Consider the following 19,033-nt stretch of genomic DNA (forward strand, 5'->3'; position numbering starts at 1 on the left):
ATAATGAAAAAAAATCCCCTGTTACAGCCAAACATGGAGTATTTTAGAGAAAATGATTTCAAACAAGTCTCTTAAAGATATATTTTATTGTTTGAGAGATGATGTTTGGATCATCAAAAAATATCACAAGCAGCAGTCCAACCTCTTTTATCACTACTAGAAAGATTTGGTGATTATCCTGTACACAAAGTTCACAGATTAAAAGGTTATTGCAGTATTTGGGGGAACATTTTACATTTTTACATAGCTAGTACTACAGTTGCCTCAAGGGTAAATATACTAATTCACTGCAGAAACAACTGTACTGCAGAACAGACATTTAACATGAGAATTAAATGCTGATGCAGTCAGGAATGGTTATGGTGATAGATGGATAAAAACATGTCTACTAACTCTATAATACTGTACAGTAATTAAGAATACCATTTTGAAAACTTTTGTATCACAACTTTAATTTCTAAGTAGCCCTAGAGATCACATCGCTCTCATCAATATACACGAGCCATCGTCACCCAGCAAATCCAGTGCAGATCATATTGGTCCTGAGGGTCTGGAGGTAGGTAACAGCAGGAGATTTCAGGAGCAGCATCGACAGTGTCAAGAAATATGTACTGTTGGACAGGACCGTTAACGCTCAACTCATGCTTCAGAAACGTTACATGAAAACACTAGAAGAGTTCACTCAGTGCTGATCTCCGCCAGGTGTGTGTGGTGGCGTGTGGGAGGGGAGTAGAGAGCGCGGGGCAGGGTGTACATCCAGGGGGTATAGAGGGGAGGGAAACACTGAACCAGTCACAACCAGGTTGGGACTTTTGAGATAAGCGCTGTGGGATCTTTAATGACCACAGCCGGCCCTTGTGCACCAAATTAGCTCTGGTCTTGTGATCAAGGATCATCAACAACAGAGGGCGCTGCGCAATAGGTTTGGTTAGTATGAAGGCATCTCCAACGGTGGTTTTCAAACTGGGTTCCAGGGACACCCAGGGGTCCTTGAGTGGGTTATACGGGGTCCCCAGTGAAAGGAGGAATGGAATATTTGAACTCTTATCACATTTTTTGGAAGTTGGAATGACAAGGGAAGAAAAAGTGCTGGCCATTATGATTGGTGGTAATTTATAGTGATCCTTGTTTGACTATGAGGACTTAATTATCTTACATGACCAAACACATGATCCCCTGCTCACCTGGCGGAGATAATGCCATAATGCCATGCAATATTAATAATGAACCAGTAAAACTAGCCTAAAGATGCAAAAGGCACAGGTGAGGTCTTTCTTCTTTCCGTCAAAGCTTCACTCCGCCTGAGAATCTTGTACTGCAGTTTCTCCAAGCCGCCTTACGTTTCTATGTCTTCCCTCATTTCAGCTCCAGTCCTCTGGTTTATAAGAAGTTGAGTTTCTCTGAAGTGTAAACACTGCTGCACTCAGAGGTGTCCGTGTCTAGCGGCAGTCTGGAAAAGTATTCTTGTGATTTGCTCCACCTTTCTTTGCCTCCATCTTTCTTGATCTGGAACTGAATGCAGTCTTCAGAGGAGTGGAGGCAGTCCGAAGCCCCAGGAACTGAAAAGGAAATCCTTCTCTCTTCCTCATTGGATGTGTGCTGCTGGGAAAGAATGAATACATGTGTTTAAAAGAATATTTTAGCCTCTGATGTACAAATACTCACAGCTTGAGTGTTGCATTACCTCAGTAGTTGAATTACGACTAGGTGAGCTCCCAGCAGCCAGTCTGTGTGCCTCCTGGTTCTGGGCTCTTGGAGTTCCAATCAAAACTGGACTGTAACCCTGAAAATACAAACAGCAGCACACATGCACATAGGGTTAATGTACACAGACACAATGCTTGTTTCAATTTCAAGCAAAGACTGATCCTGCACACTTAAATCTGTTATTCAGCCTTACAGTGTGAGAAGGACTGGCACTTGGGGTCCATTTTCTTGGTGTTCCAGGCTGCTGAGTGTGACTGTAGAAGCCTGAGGGCTGAGGGCTGGGCTGGCTGTAGTCCTGCACACACAAACACACACAGACACATAAAACTCAGAGGAATAAAACAAAACAAATACTGATAACCTCAGTTATTCAGATGTCTTTATTTTTCTTCACTTTGTTCAAAGAACAACATTATTCTTTGGACCTCACAACTGATTTGATGCATTATTATAGTGACACTAACTTGCTTTTTTTTTAAGGTTTTATGCTGGAAGTGAAACCTAAACTTTACTTAGTCTCAAAATGAGGTGTGGTCAGGCATATTACTGGTGCATTGTTATTTTGAGGCAGCAGAAAGCGACTTCGCAATTGACAGGGCCATTAAAAGCCTGGATTAAAGTGACTATTCAAAGAGTGCATTAAGATGTGCCTACATGGGCAGGTTCACAACATATGTACAGTCTGCTTTTAGGGAACTGCAGTTAATCTAACAGTCACACAAATGTACATTTTGATTATTAGTGGCAGGTGGGTGAAATGTGTGCCATTTTTTAAATAAAATATAATGTAGACTGTTTTATTTGGAAGCATTCTTTGTATATTTAATAATTTTTCTTAATTCAGGTTTAATATTACGTGTATTTTACTGTATTTGTATTTTATTTATTATATTTATAGTTACTTATAATAAAAAATCAGGTGAAAGTTTACTGTTTCAGTGCCCTGATAGTGCCCTATCATTTTGGACAATAAAGTTTGTACCCGTTGTGAAATATCATATAACAATATATAATAAGTGTTTGATAACAACTTTCAAGGGATCATTGTAAAAAATCTGTGTTCATGTAAATATTCTATATTATGTATAAAGACTATTGGCTGATATATTGACTATATTGATATTAATTTTTTCCTCTGAAATATTCCGATTTGCATCTTCCCCAAAAATCTTTCTCCTCCCTGCCTGCACAGCTATCTGCGCTGCTGACCAGGTTTTCTCACCTGGATGTTGACCCTCGGAGGGTTGGCTGGTGGCGCACGGTTCGCTCTGAGGCCTGCGATGATCTGTGTGAGGCTGCAGTTTGGGTATCGCTTCATGAACAGAATGAAACCAGCCAGCGACACAAACATGCCAGAAGGGACGGTGATGGACTTGAGAAGTGCTCGCCATCTGCCTCCCTTCTCTGGAGAGAGGACAGACACAAAAATGAGACAGATATTAGAATGAACGACGACTGTGAGGAAGCAAAGACCTGGGTTATAAAACATCTGAACGCAGACCGACACTCACCGATCACCTGCAACAAGGTGGAGGACACCAGGTTGCCATTCCCGTCTCTGATTTCATACAGCCCGTCGTGCCTTGAGGTCAGCCTCGCTATGACGACCTCATTGATGGTGCCGTTCCTGCCCAGAGAGATGAGGCCCCTGTAGCGCATGTCGTAGTCCGTTATGTGGCCCTCGCGGATCAGCTGCACAGGGCCACGGGGGGGTTTAGGGTCAAAAGGGCCCAGGGAGGATTCATCGGGGTATCGGCTGGGGGTAAAAATGAGGTGGGCATGAGGGATGGGAAGAAAGAGGGGCAGGTTTAGAGACTCCTTGGTGAAGCGAGTGACATTGAAGGAATGCCCTGGATCCACATGCAGGATCGTGAAACAAAGAGAGGAGGAGTGCAGAATGGAAGGTATGAAAAGGCGTCAGATGAAAAGGAAAGATAAAATATAAATATTACAGTTGACAGGATCTTAAAGTTAGCAAGAAATGAATCAATCTGCATCATATACTCTTCTGTCTCTGCTCACCACGGACAGTAAGGGTGCTGCGGGACACCACCCTCCCACTGCCGTCTCTCACAGTGTAGTTGCCTTGGTCTGCTTGCGTCACTCTCTCAGCCACCCAGACCCTCCCGCCCCGCAGCAGCCGACCACGGCCTGCGTTGCTTGTTTCGGGATCCGTCCGGTTCCACAGCACGATTGGCATGGCCTCATGTGGAGCCCCTCTGGGAGAAAACTCCAGCAGGGAGCCATTTTCAGGGATGATGTGCTCAAAGTTCCCCCCGTAGTGTCTGTGGAAGGACTTAATGCATTCTGCAGCAGGAGAATGGAGAGAGAACAATCAGCAGCAGTGGGATGTAACTAAGTACATTTACTCAAGTACTGTACTGAAGTACAATTTTGAGGAACTCCAGAGCGCTGCAGGAATGAGTCCTAAAACCTGGAAATTAATTACTTCATTGTTTTGGTGTGTTACAGAGGTTGTCAGGGACATTAAACATCATCACACTGAACACTAGTGATTTGGTGGTGTCCATTGTGACCATGGTGTAGTGTGTTTATAGGATAAAATTAGCTTTATGTGTCGCAATTGCATCTACACTTCAAAACTAATAAAAGTGTAGTCCATCTGTGTAGTATCATACACTTTTATTTGCCACAGAGCTTATTTTCTGCAGTAATCCAAAATCCAATGGAAAAATTTGTAGAGGGAACTAGAGAAATGCTAACTTCCTGAAAGCCCTGCAAAAATACATCAGCCCTGCAATGCTCTATACGTGAGTGTTTCAGTTTCATGCTCCTTTATACTGGGTGTCCATAAAGTCTCTTTACGATTTAACAAATTTATTACAAGAGGAAATGAATAGACAAATCTGTGGAAATTATTACAAAATGAAAAGTAGATATTGAAGTTTTTTTTGCCTCATTTAATACACCTCTATATGTCCTGGTTTATCATTTGGCTCGAGTGCCTGTAAGAGTTGCTCTTTGTAAGCGTACAGTCGTTAAGTTCTTGTGTAGGACTTTGTCCACTGTTGAACGTGGTAGCTGTAACTGTCTGGCAGGAGTACGGATGGACATTGTACGAGAACGATCAAAGGCTTGTACGTGATTGATGTTTTCCTCAGATGTTCTTGGTCGTCCACTCATCCCTTTATCCAACACTGTCCCTGTCTCCATAAATTTCTTATGCCGTGCACGAATTGATGGACGTGACGGTGGATGTCTTCCATACTTAATCCTGTAGTTTCGCTGAGTCTGCGTATCCGATTTTGTTTCAATAAACCACGATACACATTGTGCCTTTTCTTGAGGAGTAGCCATTTTTTAGGGGTTTATTTAACAGAACCTATTTCATCAACAGGGTACCTGAAATACACAAATGCAATGTGATTAAAAACTTTGATAACTGCTGAGTACATAGAACAAATCTGATTAACATATCTCATCAATTGCTTCTGTAATACATTTTTCAAATTATAAAGAGACTTTGTGGACACTCTGTACTTCCAATTTCTACATATCAGAGGGTACATTTTAATCCACTACACTGACAGTTGTTGTTACTAATAACTTTTCAGACTTCCTTACTTGTATAAATAGTATATGATACACACCAAATATAGAATAGAACACTTAGACTTATGGCCTCTTATAAAAATGCAGTGTCGTCTATGTGGGATGTTCACACCCGCCTTGTTTAATCCAGTTGAAATGAAACCTGGATCATTTACCCCTTGGTGCAGTTTGGACCGCTGCACAGGGAACTCTGGAGCTGTTCATTCCTGGTGTGGTTTCTCTTCCTGTTTTGGTGACTGATGAACTAGTAGTGCATTTGCTACCAAAATGTGGGCTGGCAGGGGACAAAACCTCGACTTGTGACGAAACTCCAGATCAACACCAACGTGAACAGAGCCTGACGGGGCTCCGTGACAAACAATATCCAGGTAGAAACTGGGTGATTTTTGTCTTTTAACAGCCAATTTTATGGCCAGTGATCAAACATCTCCACGACATGACTTTTGTTTACAATTGCTGGACCGTTTGAGATTTACCTTTCTGAACGCAAACAGGACCAGTTAAACCAGTCAAACAATGTATCATCCTCACATTATTTCAATTCAGGAAGCAGACCTTTAGGTGTGAACCTGCTGTTCAACAAAACAGACATTTCCCCTCTAAAATTCTCAGATGGTTTCATTAAATAATTCCTCGTGGATTAATGATCCAATATTTAGTAAAACCAATTTTTAAAAAAAAGTAGTAGTAGTTACAGTAGCTCCACCATCACCAGCTACAACAGTAAAATGATACTTACATATTGATGCATCAGTGTTAACATTATAAACATAAAATATGCAAAATATAATTAGATATCACGTGGTGGAGAGGCTGTTTTTCTGCAGAATTTGTACTTTTACTTTTGATACTTAGAGAACATTTTGATGACAATACTTATTTTAGTTTTATTACTATGAGGGTTTTGTAACTGGTTATGAAGCAGTCTCAATTTTATACTGAAGCCTCCACATGACCTGCATAAATAAACATCATCATCAGTGAGAAAATTAAAAATATTTCTTTATAGTTATTCTTAATGCCTGATTCTCCTTGAAATCAGATGAAACAATTTATGTTATGCAGACTGGAAGAGTCTTCCTACAATGCATTTCCACAATAATTCAATATTGATTATATTATATTATATTATATTATATTATATTATATTATACTGTGGCACATGTGTTAATAGAGAAGTGAGAAATGGGGAAATACATAATTTTAATCTTCCTACTGCTTTTTGAACATTGTTATTCTTGTTTTGTTTATTTTGTTTGTTTTGTTGTTAATATCCGTTTTTATTTTTACATTATGTTCATAATAAAGTCATCCATTCATTCAAAGACAATGAAAGAGTTAGGTGAACATTGAGACTGGATAGATTTCACGAAGACAGGAAACTTTTATACCTGAAACAGTCAAACGAACAGTCTCGTAGGTGAATCCAGGTGACAGTTTGATGGCATAAAGTCCCTGATCATCATGAGTCACTTCTTTCAGGACCAACATCTTATCTCTGGTCCACTCAAACCGTGGGTCCTTCACCTGGCGTAAAGTAAATAGGTTTTGGAAATCTGTGCAGTCAACAAACAAATAAAAAAAACACAAGCAGCGACACACTTTCACTCACAGTGGTTTTCTCCAGCAGGACACGTCTCGGCCCGTCAGAGTTTGGTGTGAAGGTCACTGTTCTGGATGTTGAGTACACGGGCAGACGAAACTCCTTCCCGGCACACACCGTCTGGGCTTCTTCTCTTTCACCTGTTGAAGTGGAAAAGAAAGATAGCACTTCAGATAACATGTTTGGAAGGTGAAGGATACGCGATGACATGTGGCATTTGACTCACCCAGTACGACCCAACCTGTGGGGAGAGCAGAAGAAAAAAACATGATCGTCTCCTTTAACGAAATGCTTAAACTCGAAATATCCCTGAGGAAATTAATTATTTTAATATATATAATTATAATATATATCATTCATTAATTCTTGTTAAAGTTGCCAATGACTTTCTTTTCTTTCTATTAGATTTAACCGTGGCTCCTGATTCTGCTGATCACTCTGTTCCCCTCTATCATCCAGGAAACTTGAGTAGGCCTTAAAGGTAAGTAAGAGGTAAGAGTTGTCTGAGCTGTTTGGACATCAAATACCAATGTTTTGGGCTGGTGAAATGTTACGAGTACAGCAAAACAAAAGGCAGAGGGCAGGGTCTCTACAGATACAGATACCACACACTTCTACTGGGTCATAAAGGATGATTAAAAGGGATTATGTTTATGAGTTTATGCTTGTTTTATAGGAAAATACTGCATGTTATACTCTTAAAGAAGCTGCTTTAAATCTCCAACATTCATACCATCCAGTAGAGCTTTCTCTGTTGTAATAGGAAACTTATATTCTTCTGTATTTCTGTTTAAGTGTGGTGTCCCCCAAGAATCTATTCTTGGACTACTTTCATTTTTAATGCACAGAAACAACAAAACAACAAAACACTCTTTTCATACTCAGTGTTGTAGTTTTACATTTTCATCCCAGCATTTTTTTTGAATTCTCAAATGTTTTAACTCTTTACTCTCCTGTGTTTTGTGGTGTCATTGGTTGTTTTTACTTTCCACTAATTTCTCTTTGTTATTAGCCTTTTTTTCAGCTTGCAACTCTTTGATTTGGAACAACTATGCAGTGAACTTCTGCCTAAAAACAACAGAAATTTCTGTGTTTCTTGCAAACCAAAGTCAGAAGGAGGCAGTACAGAGGTCAAACAGCAAAATTATCAGCTCATGCATTTCTTTCTAAATTTCATTAACAATCAGTAGGCTGACAAATCTGCAGAGACAATTTTTTTTTATTTTGTTTTTGGGAAATATATACATAAAGACCGGCAGCATATCTGGATCATGGTTTATTTATTTATTACGTCAAGAACCCTGAATTCATGACTTTTGTATTTGTACTTGCATTTCTGATTACACATGACTTACTAGCTTTAGCTGTTGGCTTCTTCGGAAGTGAGAAATTCTTAAAATTATTTATCAATAACTTCACTGACATTTGTATACAAAAATGTTATCTGAAATCAAAAATATAGAAACCAATTAGTGTTAGTTGATGGTTTATCAACAACATCAGAGAAAGGGATTAGCACAATCTGGCAACCCAATTGTTTTTTTTTTCTTAAGAGTGTAACTGATCAGGTGGGTGGAATATTTTGGCAAAGGAGAAATACTTTTCACTTCTACTCATGAAAAATGGGAGCAAAAACAAAACTGTTTATATTTTTGTTGAGTGTATAAAGCATTAGTAAATGCTTAATTAACAATTAATTAAGTCATTACTTACAATCTATAAAAGCCAAAGGGTGTCTAATGAAAAGTGGTATCAGAATTATATTCAAAAACTTACCCATAGCAAGAGGGAGGATAAACAGGGCAGTGAGCAGGACAGAGGAGGACATCTTCTCCTGTAAAGACAGACCAGAGAGACTGTCTCATCTACAAACACAGTGGACACAGATGCACATGAGCTATCCATCCTCATCCTCCTCCTCTGAGCGGCGAGAAATGTCACCATGACTCACAGACAGACCACACAAGAAAGGGGAGCTCAAACACCACTGTGGCGATGCTTCTGCAGAGCGATACACGCCACATACATCCAAAAATAATCAATTCTGTCACAGTCCGATCCATGACGCCCTGTCCGCTGTGTGAAGTCATGTCCACTCAGGTGTCCAACATGTTTCCCAGCCGACGGACAACATTGCAGCGACACAGCGCAACATTAGGCCGTCAATCACTGACAATGTGCAAATGATCACGTGTGTCTGTGTTGCATCTGGTCTGAACTCACCTGCAGGATGCGTGAATAGTCAGTCAACCGCTGGATGTTTATAAATGTTTTGTCGGAATGGTGATAAGAGGATAATAACGTCCTCTGCAGAGTGCGCATGGGCATTGGTCCCCTTCTTTTATTTATGGCGATGGCAGGCTGTATTCTCAGCCGCTCCTACGCAAGATGCGTCACATTCTGCGCTATTTATGCCAGTTCCTGGGGATAAATACGCTATTAGCGCAAAGAAGTGCACAGTTAAGAAGCGTGCTATTCCTGATGGTCTGGTCAATATGTAGCTAAACTAAAAAGTGATGTTTTGTTTTTATTTGTTTGTTTTTGTTAGTTGTGTATTTTTTCTCTGCCAGTGTTGCGTGTAAAGTGCGGTTAAAATTTAAGGACAGTAATGGTGTTTTTGAATGACATTGCTTGAAGGATGCACTAGATAAGGGTTTAGTTTAAGTTTGTTAATTAATTGGTTTGGAAGGGGTTAAAAATGTAGGACGTGTATATGTATATACGTGCATATATGTGTATATGTATTTTTAACATTTTTTATCATTATGTAATGTGGATACAGTTAGCTATGTAAAGGCTTATGGTGGTGGGGACTGTTCTAACAGTTTATTAAGATAATGAGAATTTCTGCATTGTGTGAATGGAACACTTTGCAGGCTAATAGCAAAAAGAAGTGTGGGCCAAGTTTTTACATTGTCAGTTCTGGACCCACTAAGTCTGCACCTCAGGGGCGTCCATCTACATTTGACACAATTTTGACAGTGATTGAACCCTCAGGTGACACATGCACATTCAGAAAGAGGAACTCTCCCAAAAAAAAAAGGAAACTGGCAAAACTATGGTGGGAGGTAGGTTGCTACATTACCACTCAAAAGGCACTGTATTTAGTCTTTCATGTAAATTATTTGCAGACAGCGACATTCAGTCTGCCCTCACAGCAGGCTATAGTGAAGTCGTGCATTTGGCTGGTCCTGACTGTGAATACTGGACTGAGGTTTTAGAGGGAAGGTTCATCCAAAGTCATTATCTGCACCTTCATGTCGACTGAAGGTCAGGTTTAGTTTTTTACTACACAAAACACTGCTAGAGGTTCACAGGAAAACAGTGTTACAGAATCTCCCAAACAACTGTAGTGAATGGTGACCAGTTTTCAAATGTTAAAAAAGACACACAAAATGCCTCCACACTGCTCATCATCTCATCTGTTCATCACCCATATACAATTCACTTGCACAGCATCACACCAAGCACATCTAGTTCAAACTGTGTGCACACGCACATGAATGTGGCTCATCTTAAGGCTCTACAGTGAAGATTTAGACTAAAGATATTGTGTGAAAGATGTCTTTCAAGTCAGCTTGGCATGTTGGGTCTTTAGGGGACTTGGATTACACCAGATGAGCAGTATGGGGACATTTTATGTTTCTTTTTTTGTTGTTGTAGTTTTTTACTTTTGAAAACCGGTCATCATTCACTTAAACTGTTCAGGAGATTCTGCGACAGTTTTCCTGTGAAACTCCAGCAGTGTTTTGTGGACTAAAAAACTAAACTTGACTTTCAGTCAGCATGAGGGTGAGTAGATGATGACTGAATTTTCATTTTTGGGTGAACTATCCCATTACAGAGTGATTGTGATAGTGAAATTCTTAGTAGAACTTCATGGGTGTGCTGAAATTATCAGTGAGTTTGACTCATTCCTGAAAGCGCATTAAAAAATATGGCACATGCTGGCGTACTTGTCATCAACAACATGTTTGGAGTTTATTGAACTGGTGGGTGAATTTCTTTTCAGAGTCATTCAGGAGAGTCTTGGTGTTTCACAGGACAGGGGCTAGGAGTGCACATTTAACTGCAATGGCAATAAAATCTCAATATAGCCAAGTGCAATATTACAGAAACAAATCACAATTTTGAAAAAGGAAAAATATATGAGAAAACAGCCTTATAATGAGGACCAGCAGTTCTGCCTATAGATGATCTGGCCTAAAAAAAATTGCTTTCCAGATACAAGAAAATTTGTTTGTTGGCACAAACCTCAATAATTATTACAACATCATGATTTTAATAGTTTTTTTTCAGTTAACATGAAAATTTTAATGCAAAAATGATCATTTCCACTGATAATATCTCATATTGCGATCACAATTTGAGTTAAAAAAAAAAAAAAGAAGTAAAGTGGGCCCCACACAAAGAGTAGCCTTGGTGCACCATGACCACCTTAATCAGCCATTGATCCCTGGTCTCCCCTAATGTCAACACTGATGTCTAATCTCAGGTTATAATATTACTTTAGGCATCACTATGGGCAGGTAAACAAAAGAGTGACTTTGCCCTTTTGAATAGTTTAATTTCAAGGACTTTTAATGGCCTGAAGAGGTGAAACAATACAGACAAAAGCAAAAATAAAAGATGTTTTTAAATTGACCACAGTCTTGTGTAAAACAAAAAAATACGATCCATCTAATGCGTTTAATACGACTCCTAGAGTTTATCTTGGGTCGGTATCACACTCAGCCACCGCCTCTCTGACCGTATACACGCCACGGCTCTTGAGTTGAGCTCTGGTCTATGGTATATACGGCATGCGCAGTTTGCGCATATATGGCGCAGTTATGACGCAAATAGCGTGTGTATGAAGCCTCGCCCAGTGTACCTTGTTTGTGCAGGAGAAACACACATATTCGACCGTAACATTGAGGAAAATCACTTTGCAGTAAGTGGAAATCATATTGTTTGTTATTTTGTCTTACACTGTTGCTCTCGAAGTTCAGTTTTGTTTTACAGAAAGGTTTTGACGGTGAACACGTAAAAAAAAAAAACACCTCTCGTCTCTCTGCAGGACATGTTACTGTTGTACACAACTGTTTGCTTCGTCTTAGTCGGTGAGTATGCATCCTTACAGAAGAAATATTCATATATAATTTAACATATAATTTAACCCGTTTGACATTTAACTTTTCAGCTTTAACCGTGTAGTAGACTGGTCATAAGCGAGCTCCCCACATCCGTTCACCTCGAAAAATATGCCAAGTACGCCAACTGCGGTGTTTAAAGTTGTGTGTGCTGCAGGAACTTCTTTGGTATGTGAAGTTAATGTGGAGTAAAAGACATAAATCAGACAAAAAATATGGAACATTATTAGACTTCATGAGGGAGTAAATAAGGACACATAACAGCATAACGATACTGTAAACTGAAGTCTGTTGTTTCCCCACTGTTTGACACTTATTATACCTTCATAGAGGGTAATTAGCGATACATTATAACAGAACTGCACTATAAACTAAAATCACGAGGTAGAATATTTTGTTTATGGATGACTGAGTGGAATTATAGTAATACTGTAAGCAGTTGACGTGATTTGTGTCTCTAATTAAATATAACAAGGGTCTAACAGTGGAAAATAATACACTTAGTTTATAGTACAGTTCTAAGGACTAGCTCAGACTAAGAGGCAAAAGCGTCTTCTAAGAGAAATAAACAAGTCCAGTTGCCTTCGATTTAGTTTTTTCTTGAGATGACAATGACCTGGACGAACATTCATGTACACTTCTGATGTAATGTGTCCCTAATTACCTTCTAATATAGTCTAATAAAATGCCTAATGCTATTTAATAAAGAGCATATTATTGCTTGTCAAAGACAGAGCAGAAAAAATGCATTCATAATGATCATCACTATTCTCATTTTCATAAAAAAAACATATCAAGATTAATATGACAACGATGTGATTTTTGTTGGGGTCTGTACCAAACACAGATGTTTTCTTAAGTCTGTAGAATATGATGTGTAAGCCAGGACATCTCTGCAGCACAACATTTCATTCAAAATCTTCTTTGACGCACATTTTTACTGATTTGAACATTGTAGTGGGCCATACTGTGATTTTGATAAAATTCTGATTACTTGTTCAGCCCTATGCTCAAGGACCTCTCATGGTTTTGATGATTCACTATTTTTGGAAAGCCTGATCTGTTGACTGCTCTGTGTTACACCGACTGCTGACTCCTCACTTCTCTAAAGTGGCCAAATGGGACTGCATGTCATCAACAGCTGCTAGGCTAAAAACAAGGCTTACCAAGTTTTGGCCTCTGTTGTGGCTCACAAACTGATATCTGTAAAAGCGTTTCGCCACAACTTAAATCTGAGCATCCACAATTACAGCCGGCATGATACGACATCCCCTTTTTTGATACCTTTCGTGCCATCTTGACCTCATTGGCCGCTACTGTATGTCTCTGCAGTCGCCATATTGAAGAGGTCAAGATCTGCTGACAAACAAATGAGAGATGCAGACTTTACAACAAAAATTGACCATTATAGTGGTTACTTATTGGATTAAATTCAGTTAGTGGGGGGGGGGGGCAATATAATCTGCTTAATGCCAGAACATTAATCTTATAAAGAGACACAACTCCCATCAATGAATCTGATCAATAAATAGGCAACAACAAGTGTAAATTACTCTGAATTTCAGCTTTTGTTTGTCAGAAAAATGGTTGTAAATAAATAACAAAATGTTTTAAATAAATAACAGTGTTTAAATTAGAGTGTTATTATACCATTTATTATTTCCTTATTGTAGGATTTGTCTATAGTGCCTCTACCATCAAGTTCAAAGTTTTGGTATTTAAACGACATTTAAAGAAATATTAAATGGATTGGCACAAAATTTGAAACAGGCATTCATGTACCCCAGGATGAACTGGAATAACTTCAGTGATCCACTTTTCATGTAGCACTGTCATCAAGTTGTCCAAATACGGTTCTTGACGAAATACCTGCAACTATTTTGATATTTGTGTCACACACCTAATAAATATTAATAAACAGTTATAAACAAGTTGTCATACATTGATGTGGGCTCAGATTGGATTTGGTAAGATCCACTTACTGATTACTACAAATTAATTTTTCTAATGAGTTACTAACATTTAATAACTGATGAAAAGAGCCTTATTGTAAAATATAAAACAGTGCATGCTGAAATTATCAAGTTAAACAATATTGCCAAAGTCTGTGCGTGTGAATCTGGTAATTTGATGTTGATTTGATGCCAAAAAATGGTTTGATTACTAAGACATGCTGACAGTGGTTGTTTTGTGTCCAACTTATCTTAATTTTTCCTCCGTCTGTCTCTTGTTCATTTGTATCTTTCTGACTTAAGGTTTATCTGCTGGTGTTGTAAAACAAGAGGCGTGCTATGGCACACAATTTAGTTTACCATTTGAATATACAGCGCCTGTATTCCATGGAAAGGTGTACTTCACTCCAAGTACTGAGGCATCCGCGAAGCTACTGATAGACAATGGGAAGGTGAGCACCCTCAGGGGCTGTCATTTATACTGTCACCAATTTCGCTATGACATTTATGCATGGCAAGAAAATGGAAAAAAGTCTGGCTTTTCTTCAAGGCAAAGTATCTGCACTGTCCTGAGTAAATGTATTTGTGTTTTTTACAGCTTCAGGTAGACGACCAACGCATCAAAGTTGGCGTTGGCTCAGTTACTTTTACAGATTTGAACCATGATGATGATGGAATGATCTCCGTCTCATATAATGACTATAGACAACGTGATGTCATCAGGCTGATGATTAAAGGTGAGAATGTGTCACTTTACTGCATATAAGGCTCTATTCCATCACTTTTGCATAAATAATGTAAATAGATATTTCTATTAGCGATGTGCAGTGTTCCTATTTACAGTAAATTCACCCTGTTTTTTTTTTTTGTGTGTGTGTATGTGCTTCTTCAGATTGTAGTGAACGTATTTCACCCACTTATGGGGCCAAGCTGAGCCTTAATGTTCCTAGAGATGCTGAATTCCTGGAGTTCTTTCTTGGTTGGCGTGGTAGTGAACAGGTCCTGTGGAATCGCTCCAACCCTCAGACTAACAGGGGAAGCAGAGGAAGGCTGAAGCGTAATGTCTGGGAGATTACCAGGGTCACCCAGTCAGACAATGGCTTCTACAACTTCAGGAGTAAAGACAACATTGTGGTGCATTCGACAGAGCTCGTAGTAGAAGGTGATGTTAAGAACTTGTTAAAGCTGCACGTGAGCTTTTACACTGCTGTGTATCTGACTGACTGTTCTTCTATAATCTACTCTTTATCACACACACAGCGGACACTACATACTCGTATCCAAGTGAGGACGAGCAGATTATCATTGAAAACCCGCCCTATGATGGCCCATGGACTGTGACTTTTACATCTGAGACTGACCCTAGTCACGAAATACTATTGGTTGAAGCAGGCAAGCTGGTCAAAGAAACTTACTACTCACCAAACCCTTTTAGCGGGAGAATTCAGGTTTTGTATGAAGGCATAGAGATCGATCATGTGAAGGGCAAAGACACGGGCCAATTTAAGTTCAAAGACCCACAAGACCACGTAGCCCTGATCTATCACCTGGAGGTAACATCAGGTGAGCAGCAGCACATTTTTTTTCTTACAGAAGGAAAAATGTACAAGCAAACTGTTACTGATGACTCACACTAATCCCCATCCTCCCCCATTCTGGTCTTACAGATGCTTCTCCTGACACATTAGTTTATGTTGGTATTTTTGTCGGGGCCATCATCGGGATGATTGTGTGCTGTTGCTGCGTGAGAAAGTGCTGTTGCAAAAAGAGCCCCTCCAAAAGGGACGGTTCTGCTCGAGAACTTCCTGTATATGACCATGTAAGTACTTCCCCGAGTGGGCTTTCAGATCAACTGTTATACGTGTTGCTATTTTTCACTTAAACATCCTCTCTCCAGTCGCAGGGTCAGACTGAACGTGCAGTCCCAAGTTACTCCTCTGAACCGACTCCACATTACTCCTCTGTGCCAAGGAACCCCCCTGTTTCTAGAGGACCTGCCACTTACTCCCCTGGGCCGGTAGGTGTTGTTCAAAGCTTTTTAAACTGTGGGCTGTTTTCCCAGGGGGTCATGGGGAAGTTGTGTGTGTGTTTGTGATGAGCAACAAGAAGTCACACGTTAAAAGATCTTTCACTTATGAATCTGGCTGGTCTCCAAACTATGTTGTCACAAAAACACAGTAGATAATTTACACTGAAGCATCAGTGTGCAGCATGTTACTGTTGCCACTTAGCCAGACTTGTTTGATCTCGATACAATATGTAAACTCATAAGTATGTAAATTGATCCTTCGCTAAGCCCCATCTCCAAACAGCAACTGTCCAGTTATAGTATAGTAACCATGAGTAAAGCTGTCAAGCTTCAACAAGTTGAAGGTGTGCAAGAGCCTCCGAGAAGAGCGACACTCATATTCATGAGTCTGGACAGTGGCGTCTTTTTTGTAGTCTCTCAAAAATGTGAAACACAAGAGCACACGTGTGGTGAATGGATTAAACTCTCTCTTCATCTGCTTTAACTTGAATGCAAATGTTAGCATGTCTGGCTAAGTAACGCTAGCTTACTAGCTACAGTAACTGTACCTCTAGCCAAACTTGTTAGGTAACTCTGCATCTGCATTTGTTATGAGGGGGTTTGAGGAGGAGGATGTAAGCTGATGCAGAGTCAAAGTGGGTTGACGACGATGCCCCTCTCTCTGGTTTGCTGTCTCCAGTCTAAGCCGGGTTAGCTTAGCCCTTGTCCCGGCTGTCTTCCGCGATCGCAGTCTGGCTGGGTGACCCGTCTCAGAGTCCGCTGGACTAACTGAGCTTCCTGTGCCCATGTTAATGATAGTATTTCGGTCACCTATCATGTAGATAAACCTGCCCTATTTCACCATCTGGCCAATGTTTGCTGAGACGCATGCTAACTTTAGCCTCAGTCTTTTAGTGTTAATGTTATATCATGTATGCAGCTGTCAGATAACTTTACATATACACTTTCACAAGGTTCTTGTTTTAAAATGTGTCAGATGAAACATTAAAACATCAGCTATTTCCAGTACTGACTTATGTGCATTTTTTTTACTTACAGGTGCACCAACCGGTGAACATCCATGTGAACCCCCTTCAACCAGAGGTACACACACAAAAATACTGAATTCTCTCTAAATGCATGAAGTAGGGTCATCAGAGTCTACTAGCATAAAAACAACTGACCCTTCCTAAGTCCCGCTTCTTTTTGCAAAGTTCTGGTTGTGTCTAGAAGGGAACGCCACACCTGTGAAAGATTTTGCAAGAGTGATCATTTTAGCCCAGTCATAGCCCAGCCATAATAATAATAATAATAATAATAATAATAATAATAATTATTATTATTATTATTATTATTATTATTATTATTATTATTATTATTATTATTATTGTTATTATTATTATCATCATCATTATTATTACAGTCAGTAAAAGTATGCTTTTGAAGTGCAAAAAATCAATCTGATGTATCAACACACATTTATCTTGGTTATTTTTGGTTCACTTATCTCTTCAGGTTGCAGCTCCAGGAGGGCAGGGAGCCGTTTCACTCAGCTCTGATTATCTCTCTTCAGACGCTGAGCCAAAGTTTGAGCTGAAAGGACTGAATATTCCCTCTGCTTTCCCACTCAGTTCAGACTCAACTTTCAGTGATGTTTATACCTCTGATAAACTCAACTTTCTGTGAGGGACGCACTGAAAATTCAAGTGACACATAGTTGAATTTAGCATTGTGCTTTTTAGACTTGCTGGAACACAGCAGTTTCAGTCCTTGATTTACGCACATTAAAGGGATAGTTCAGATTATTTGAAGTGGGGTTGTATGAGGTATGAATCGATAGTCATTGGTCAGCAACAAACAATAAAAGGTCCACCTAAAAAACAAAAAATATCTGTACACACTATGTTTAAAATGTTGGTGGCTTTGCTGTTCTGTTCTGAGGGGAAACCACTGTTACTTAAGCCAAATATTACTCTCTTCAAACCAACCAAACTCCATGAGTGACTGACTCGATCTCTTAGTTTGTTTGTGTTATTGGGTGACTTTGGTGGTTCAAAGGAATAGTCCAGATTCACTGAAATCACACAATAACACAAACAAACTAACAAATCTAGGCAGCGGTAGACCAGAAAGTCTGGTAAAACGAATGCTTTTGCTTATGAAGTTTGGCTGGTTAGGAGAAATCAATATTTGGCTTATAGAACTATGATATCCCATCAGAAAAGGCAGTCTGATGGCAAAAATATCATAAATACAGTGTACACTTAAAAAGGTCATCTAAAAAAATGTACATCAGTTTAAGTGGTCAAAAGCAGCAGTTTGTGCCCCTCTGCTCTTTCCAACCCTACGTCAAATAACCCTGACTATCCCAAATTACGTTTCTGCAAACCTGCAAAGTTGTGGTGATAGATGCACAGGAGAAGGACCAGAAACAAGAATCGAGAAATCATTCACACCATGCTGAGTGTTGTGTTGGATATCCTCTTTTTTCAAATGCAGTTTGATCAAAGTTTAAGGCCAGTGCAGTATTGATCTTTATCAGTTAACTCTTGATAACTTGAGCTTTGTTGGATTAGTTGAGACCAAAGCAGTGGACTGTGGGAATAACAGCAAGGTATTTGGCTATTTCTGCCTCTTTTTTCTCAGGTATAGAAAAATAATGCACACATACCATAATGTTTTACTTTAAGCTGTATTTCAAGAGTTATCTACCACACTCAGGATATACTGGGTGTCCATAAAGTCTCTTTACAATTAAACAAATTTATTATAAAAGCAAATGAATAGACAAATCTGTGGAAATTATTATGAAAAGTAGATATTGAAGTTTTTTGCCTCATTTAATACGCCTCTATATGGGCACCATTAGTTGCACAAAGCACATCAAGACGGTACTCGATTTCTTGCCATGTTTGTCATGAGTTGCACGTTGTAAGCGTACAGTCGTTAAGTTCTTGTGTAGGACTTTGTCCACTGTTGAACGTGGTAGCTGTAACTGTCTGGCAGGAGTACGGCTGGACATTGTAGGAGAACGATCAAAGGCTTGTACACGATCAAT

General features: G+C 39.4%; 2 protein-coding genes across 3 annotated transcripts; one reads left to right on the plus strand and one right to left on the minus strand.

Moving 5' to 3' along the window:
• Window positions 1–885: 885 nt before the first annotated feature.
• Window positions 886–9,223, minus strand: LOC146326888 (uncharacterized). Of its 2 annotated transcripts, none has more exons than XM_084718407.1 (11): window positions 9,107–9,223; window positions 8,660–8,717; window positions 7,110–7,124; window positions 6,893–7,023; window positions 6,672–6,807; window positions 3,730–4,014; window positions 3,219–3,557; window positions 2,930–3,111; window positions 1,901–2,002; window positions 1,685–1,783; window positions 886–1,599 (listed from the first exon to the last, which is right to left on the minus strand). In XM_084718407.1, exons 1-11 carry the CDS (start codon window positions 9,209–9,211, stop codon window positions 1,381–1,383), a joined length of 1,671 nt encoding a protein of 556 aa, XP_084574533.1. In that variant the 5' UTR covers window positions 9,212–9,223; the 3' UTR covers window positions 886–1,380. The 2 variants fall into 2 exon arrangements, with proteins under 2 accessions (XP_084574533.1, XP_084574532.1); XM_084718406.1 differs by having other exon boundaries at window positions 886–1,602.
• Window positions 9,224–11,708: 2,485 nt separating this feature from the next.
• LOC146326889 (uncharacterized) lies at window positions 11,709–17,826 on the plus strand. Its single transcript, XM_084718273.1, has 10 exons — window positions 11,709–11,816; window positions 11,943–11,985; window positions 14,271–14,533; window positions 14,566–14,704; window positions 14,860–15,129; window positions 15,228–15,530; window positions 15,635–15,786; window positions 15,865–16,050; window positions 17,035–17,079; window positions 17,491–17,826. Exons 1-10 carry the CDS (start codon window positions 11,736–11,738, stop codon window positions 17,659–17,661), a joined length of 1,653 nt encoding a protein of 550 aa, XP_084574399.1. The 5' UTR covers window positions 11,709–11,735; the 3' UTR covers window positions 17,662–17,826.
• The last annotated feature ends 1,207 nt before the right edge of the window (window positions 17,827–19,033 follow it).

This window comes from Lutjanus erythropterus, chromosome 5 (genome assembly GCF_056507025.1).
Source record: "Lutjanus erythropterus isolate fLutEry1 chromosome 5, fLutEry1.hap2, whole genome shotgun sequence".
NCBI lineage: Eukaryota > Metazoa > Chordata > Actinopteri > Lutjaniformes > Lutjanidae > Lutjanus > Lutjanus erythropterus.

What these genes read in the sequence shown, in the direction of transcription:
- LOC146326888 (XM_084718406.1), bottom strand. Translation starts at nt 9,211, where the DNA reads ATGCCCATGCGCACTCTGCAGAGGACGTTATTATCCTCTTATCACCAT. An exon ending in CACCTTGTTGCAGGTGATCG is followed by an intron (nt 3,112 to 3,218) that starts GTGAGTGTCGGT and finishes TCCTCTCTCCAG; the next exon opens with AGAAGGGAGGCAGATGGCGA. An exon ending in GTGCCAGTCCTTCTCACACT is followed by an intron (nt 1,784 to 1,900) that starts GTAAGGCTGAAT and finishes TTGTATTTTCAG; the next exon opens with GGTTACAGTCCAGTTTTGAT.
- LOC146326889 (XM_084718273.1), top strand. Translation starts at nt 11,736, where the DNA reads ATGAAGCCTCGCCCAGTGTACCTTGTTTGTGCAGGAGAAACACACATA. An exon ending in TGTTTGCTTCGTCTTAGTCG is followed by an intron (nt 11,986 to 14,270) that starts GTGAGTATGCAT and finishes TTCTGACTTAAG; the next exon opens with GTTTATCTGCTGGTGTTGTA. An exon ending in AACTTCCTGTATATGACCAT is followed by an intron (nt 15,787 to 15,864) that starts GTAAGTACTTCC and finishes TCCTCTCTCCAG; the next exon opens with TCGCAGGGTCAGACTGAACG.